General features: G+C 44.1%; 1 protein-coding gene across 1 annotated transcript; it reads right to left on the bottom strand.

The window, feature by feature from the left end:
* Positions 1–397: 397 nt before the first annotated feature.
* Positions 398–6,209, bottom strand: LOC148013728 (monosaccharide-sensing protein 2-like). The gene is made up of 5 exons (XM_087667592.1): positions 5,692–6,209; positions 3,497–4,063; positions 1,769–2,781; positions 1,484–1,671; positions 398–1,398 (listed from the first exon to the last, which is right to left on the bottom strand). Exons 1-5 carry the CDS (start codon positions 5,768–5,770, stop codon positions 924–926), a joined length of 2,322 nt encoding a protein of 773 aa, XP_087523718.1. The 5' UTR covers positions 5,771–6,209; the 3' UTR covers positions 398–923.
* Between the last annotated feature and the right edge of the window lie 537 nt (positions 6,210–6,746).

Here is a 6,746-nt window from a genome sequence, read left to right as displayed (position 1 = left end):
TGATTGTGGAAGTTAATTGTTTTGGCCGTTCGCTCTACCACAGTAAATTTAGTGGATATGGGGGCAGTAGTCCTTAATGAATAAGGAAGGGTTCAAAGAGAAAGCATACCACCAACATCTGCAGCATGTGCAGATAATCTTTGTGAGCCCTACACGCTAGACTTTGCAAAGGGAGTTCAGCACTTGGCAATGAGTCACAAACCCATAAGCAAATAGGTGTTTGCATTTTTGTCATATGAATAACTACCGCAATACATTAACTGCAAGGTTCTTGAAAACACTGGCACAAGCAGTGTGTAGAGATTTGAAAATCAGATTCAATCCTAACACATGTGCCTCGATGAAGATTTTACCTGGGCCAACTAGAACAACACGAGGGAACATTTCTGCTCTCCACTTGGGATTGATAAAATCATGTCATTTCATTCAAAACTTGAAAAAATATACAAAGTGGAGGTCTATTTGACATAAATGGCTTCACATAATTGAGTTAGAATCAAAACTAATTAGTGCCTCCACAGTAAATGCGCTCTGCCCGCAGCAATCTGTCATCAATGGTCAAAAAATGCCCCTGCTTTATTCTCTAAGCAACCAGCAAAACTTCACTCTCTCAGTGCACGTGAATGATGGGTCCCTCCATAAAGTCCATCCTAACTGATTTAACAAAGATGAAGAAACTATTTGCAGCTGTTATTTAACTGTCAGAGTCTGTAAATAGTGGCAGTTCTATTCTCTGCTCAGAGCTCATTGCCATTCATATATTGACGTGTGGAATGGTCCAGTCCCCCTTTTCCAACACCAACACGCATCGAGGTTAAGTGTACTGCCCAGGCACCTCATGATGTCAAGATGGACCAAATGCCAGAAAAAAAAGCCACCTCAACATGTTAAAGCTGTCAGATTCCCCCTGCAAAAATGGTATATCAAACTTCCAAGGCCTCTTTTCCCTCCTCATTCTCCACCGCTGTCTTCTTTTTGCCCGCAGCAGACAGTGCAAAGAACTCCACAATGACTTCCAAAGGCATCCCCTTTGTTTCTGGCACTTTCATGAATACAAATATCCATGCAATAAAGCAGAATACTGCAAAAAATGCAAATGTTCTGGCAATACCAAGGGATGAATCTAGGACAGGGAACAACTCAGTAACCAAAATGTTTGTTATCCACATGGCTGCTTGGCAGATCCCTGTGCACACTCCCCGTACTCTTGTAGGAAAAATCTCAGCGCAGAGCATGTTTGGAATAGGACCAAATCCGGTTACAAAAGTTATAACATAAACAGCAACACTCAGAACTGATACTGTAGCGAAAACCGCATCACTTGCTGGCACAATGTTGATGATAATGAGAGACAGTAAGGCTAGAACTAGGACTGGAAGCGTAGTCAACAGGATTGTTCTGCGGCCAACCACAACAAGCAATCTCAGTTTATGAAAAGCTAAGGCTGCCCATCTGGAAGTAAACCAACTGAGCTTAACCATACCTTCTTCCCAGTACATCCATGTAGCGCATCGCTATCATGATGAATGGAATGGAAACCAACTGTGTCAATGCACTGGCTAAAATTGAAGCTGAATCTGATCCAATGCCTATGCGAGACAATAGCACATCAGCGCCAGACTCCTGGAGTATCTCTGGGGTGAAGTTGAGTACAGCATTTATTCCACCAAACTGAAAAAAGGCACATGTTTAAGTTAGCAGGACACCAGAATACATACAGTGACCAAAACAGCTCATGACACAAAATGATGATGTAACTTGGATTTACCTGCTCAAGAATTTGCAAAACTACACCAACAATAAGGGCCTGTCTTACTCCACCTTCAAGAAGTTCAGACCACGCTGGCCCTCTTGTGGCAGTTTCTGATGGATGGATGAGTGCAGGACCCACTTGATTCTCCAAAGTAATGTCCTTCCCATACTGTGAGGGCCTGCTTATTAATGCAGCTGCTGGTATTGACTCTACCTCCCCCACTGTGCTGCCAAAGCGAGGGAGAGAGTATGTTGAGCCGATACGAGGTGCATCAGTTGCAGGACCTTCCTGTAGGAGAAATATTCTTTTATAGCTTCCCTGGTCCGGCTTGCTCTCAGTCCCTTCAGGACCTGTCCATTGATATGCCAGTTGCCAGCCACCCCCAATGCCCACACTTCCAACTGAACCAAGGAAACTTCCATGTGGAGCAATACTGGTTGGTAAGCCACTTCGAGGACTCGGCTTCCCAGCAACGGAATCAGCTCTAGGAAGTTCTGAATCTTCCCAATGTCCACTACTGTGCCTTGAAAGTAGAGGACTTGTCAGACTTTCATCCATGTCTCCAGCCATCCCCTCCTCGGAGTGGTAACCACTTGCTTCATGTGCTCTTGCTTGACTTTCTTCATCACCATTTTCGTGTTTATCATCATTAAAAGCTTCAAAATGATGACCTTGTGTGTTGCTTTGCATACTTCCAAATGCATGAAAGTGATCGGCAAAAGTCCCCTTGAGGCTCCCCATCAAAGTAACCATGGGATCCATAAGGGGTACACTTGCAAGCCGTGGAGTAGCTTGCTCAATGATGCTTGCAGGTCTTGAAAGGAAACCTTGTGAGCCAGTCAAACTGGAAATGGGCTTTGCAATCCATGCCGTTCCATCCTCAGGGGTGAAGAGTTTGATCGCACTATCCATCTCATCTTCATTTATGTCATCGAGATCTCCAATGATATCAGCAGGTTGAATGATGTACTCCTCTAGAGAAGCATCTTCTCCCACACCAAGTCCTTCTACGAGAAGAGCCATCTCCCCTGACACAAAGAACAGAGAACATTATTAATTATAAAAATTCAATTACCGATAGTTCAGTAAAAGGGACTTATTTATGCAACTGAAAATGGACCTCAAAACAAGACAACCCAACACCAAAACATTCAACTTCTTGGAGATTGTGCTGGAGTCAATAAAACAGCTCTAAAACAAAGCACTCCTATCTCAAGTTTGAAAAACCATGCATCCTCTCCTCATCTTTCTCTTGTCTGGCTCTCTTCTTTTATGACCCAGGTCTTCATACCCAAAAATCCAAGAGGATATTAATTAGATATTTCCTTAACCATCTCTAAGTAACACAGGTAACATCATATGACCTGAATTGACCATGCAAAATGTACTATCACTCACAAATTTGGAGCCTGTCCGGAAATGCCATCCAACACACAGGAGATATAGGAGTTGACCTAAGCATTTGTATGGGGGCTGTCACATGATTTATTGTCACACAGGAAATATGACAAGCAAGTGCAGGCAGGCATAAAGAGAAGTGCTGAATGTTCTCTAGAAAGGGACTTCTTTAATTAGCTTTGTATCTCTTAAATTCCACATTTAGATTGCCTCAATGAGCAAGAGATGCAATGAATAAAAGCTGCAGAAGACCTGTGTTCTCTGAACAGTGCAGACTATGCCCTCTTTATGTTTATAAAGCCGAGTCAGGTCCAATAAATACAGTAACAATCAATAAAGAAGTACCTGAGACATCTTCCTTGTTGCGAAGCCGTTGAAGAACTTGTTTTGCCTCTTTTGTTCTTCCCTTGCTTACTAGCCACCTTGGAGACTCAGGCAAGAAGAAAAGCCCAAGAGTCAAGTAGATGGCAGAAGGTATAAGAATGATTCCTAGCATGATTCTCCAACTAGGACTACTCGTTAATGAAAGCCCAAACACTATACAGTATGCCAGAAACATTCCACTTGTACCCAAAAGTTGTGGTAAGGTGTTCAATTCTCCTCGTATCTCTGCTGGAGAAACTTCTGAAATGTACAATGGAGCAACTGTCACAGCCAGTCCAACACCAACACCATCCACTAATCGAGCTGCCAAGAGCATGTACACATTTGGCGACCACAACATCAGCAAAGCACCGATACAATAAAGAGTGGCAGAGAAGCATAGCATCTTGCGTCGACCAAGCCAATCTGCACCAGACCCTGCAAATGTAGTACTGAGTGCGGCCCCAACAAGCGAAGCAGCTGCAACAGAGCCTTCAAGGACAGGCTGTGCATCCAAGCTGAATTCAGGTTCTATGTAAAGCAAAGCACCTGTGAACAAAATAAAGAAAACAAGTACATAGGGTTAACATCTAAAGTCCTTGTAGAAGCAGACAATGAGACATTACCAGATACCTAAAGAGCTTGCAACTATAGCTATCTCCCCCTGGCCGTAAAAGCAGGCGGAACTTCTTCATGAAACAATAAGAGAACACAAAAAAAGCCCATTAATGTGGGATCGACAAGATTAGAGCCGATCTGTAAAGGCCAGATGCTACCAGAATCTTGGTAGGCTGAGATGTATCTGCAGACTGATGCAAGAAGCTCAAGCTAAAGACACACAGTTGTTTGATGGGAGATGTTAAACAATCAGTCCATGGATGGGCAATGGTAATGCAAGAAGCTCAAGATAGAGACAGTCAGGCAGTGATAAACAGCAAAATCTCAACACATTCAAACTGTGCACACTGAGCTGCAGCAGCATCTTTGTTGCCCTCCTGGTGGATGATACTTTGAGTTCTTGAGCCGCTTCCTACAGAAAAGAGCATTGGTCTGATGGGATGGTTAGCAGAGCTGTCAAAAGAGAAAGGGCAGCTGCAGAAAGGACCTGAAAAGGTGGGGATCCCGTTCTGTGCATCTGACAGATCATGTTTGAAAGAAGCTGGCCTTTCAATCTGCCACCACGAATGTATGGCAAAAAACCTAAAGGCCATTTGAGTTATGAGGACCAATAAGAGAAGGAGAAGAGAAGAGATGAGGAAAAAGAGGAATGAAATAGAAATAGTGAAACAAGATGCAGAGTTGAAAGGAGAAGGAAGTAGAGAATGGCAAACTTGTGAGTGGAACTGCAGATCTCCAACATTATTTAGACGCTATTGAATGTATAATGTATGGTCCTCTCTCTGTATCTGTCAGTGCCTTGTACTCTTGGTAATGCTCAAAAAGTATGCTTATCGTAGTAAATTGGTCTCTGTCATTTCTCTCTCAACTGTGAGGAATCCTCACACTTCATCCAGAGCACCTGAATGATGGCTACAGTTATTTGTGTTACCGGATTTTTGTCTTTTAGAATAATCTCCAAAGGTTTCACCACTGAGGCTGGAAGAACACAAGTCCAAGGCACATCAAGTGTGAGGGAGACAGGGAGCATTGCACTTTTAGTTAACCCCAAATTCTAATCATGGATCAACCACAAATGGGAAATTGATTCATAACACATTGTATTTCAACTACTAGGCGAGCAGTGACAGAAATAGTCATTCTCGGCAGATAGAGGAGAAGGAAATGCACTTGCGCATGCAAGCATCATACAAGCTTCAAAAAGTAAGTGGCATAGCCCAGATCCAGCACCTTGATATTGGAAACATAGGCTTTAGGGTAGCTGTCCACATTTAGTAGTACAAAGACCTACTTACACAAATGCAACTTCAGGAAATTAAAGATGCCAAGGAAATATGTCCACCCTGTCTAGATGCATCTGCCGATGCATTCATTAATAATGCCAACCTTGCAGTGCCCATGAGTACAGATCCACGAGCACGCTTATAGACTGTGAATGATGGTAAAGCTCTTCACAAGCACACGTGCCATAATAATCCATTCGCATCGTAAGCCATTCAATCATCACGTGGGGCAGCACAAATGGAGTTGAAAGGGGAGATAAAGCGCATAGATCTTACCGGCAAGTGTTGCACTGTCCCAACCATTGAGCATATTGCCCAATGCAGCTGCAGCAGCCACAATCTTGGTTGCCCTCATGACGGAAGCAGGGGATCTTCTTCAGGAGCCTTTTTTCCTAGAGCTGCTGCAATAACAACCGAACACTGATCCGGGGAAGTATTGAGTTATGGTGTTAGGAGCAGCACCCCTGTTTTCAAGAGAGAGGGAGGGATTGTTTTTACATGGAGTAGAAAGAAAGAAAACAGGGGAGCTCAGGAAAGGACCCCAAGGAGATGGGAAGCAAGCTACGCTCCTGCTTCTGGGCGATCGGGAAAGAGTATCACAGGCCCCTAAGGGAGAGATATAATGTTGGGTGGAGGGGTCAACCAGGTGTGATGATGCGGAAAACTGATAGGAGAGAGAGGGAGAGAGGGTGGGGTGGAGGTGAAATAATGCATGACAAGCTGGAAAATCAATCCATCCACATTGGATGATGAGATTGAGAGATTATGAAGAAAGGGGGTTGGGGGCGGGGGGGGAGGGGGAGGGGGAGGGGGAGGGGGGGGGGAGAGAGAGGGGCAGGGGGGAGGGAGGAGGGGAAAGGGAGAGAGGGCAACAACTCGCAAGCACGACTCAGGAGCCCACCCCCAGTGGCAGGTGAGATGTGGGCAGGCAAAACCCAAATAATAAAAGGCCTAACAATACTACCCAAGAAACAGAAAGAGATTTAAGCAGGGGTATCTTTACCCCATTAGGCAATTCTGAGAACCCAGAGTTACCACTCTCAGCATACCATTTTTCAAGGGGAAACAAAAAAACGGCCATGATCAGAGGGCAGCCAGCCATGAAAGCAAACCCATTACATCAGCCCATGCTTTGATAAAAGACTGCCATTAGCCCACTGTGATCAGCTTCAGCCTCTGTTCATTTAGAAAGAAACCAACCAGAAAAATCAGCCATGGTGATAAGATTGAGCCTATTTTTCATTGAGAAGAAACCAAAAGACAACCATTGTGATAAGATTGAGCCGCTCTTTTCATTAAGAAGAAACAAAAAGGAATTGACTAGGTTAATT

This window comes from Lygodium microphyllum, chromosome 26, assembly GCF_053477565.2.
Source record: "Lygodium microphyllum isolate KBCC chromosome 26, Lygodium_microphyllum_v1.1.10, whole genome shotgun sequence".
Lineage (NCBI taxonomy): Eukaryota > Viridiplantae > Streptophyta > Polypodiopsida > Schizaeales > Lygodiaceae > Lygodium > Lygodium microphyllum.
This window is presented reverse-complemented; position numbering and strand designations above follow the sequence as displayed.

Coding starts and splice junctions, on each gene's coding strand:
- LOC148013728 (XM_087667592.1), bottom strand. CDS start 5,770: ATGAGGGCAACCAAGATTGTGGCTGCTGCAGCTGCATTGGGCAATATG. Junction 2,782..3,496: donor CAACAAGGAAGATGTCTCAG/GTACTTCTTTAT, acceptor TCTTTGTGTCAG/GGGAGATGGCTCTTCTCGTA. Junction 1,399..1,483: donor ATGGATGTACTGGGAAGAAG/GTATGGTTAAGC, acceptor GGTTGGCCGCAG/AACAATCCTGTTGACTACGC.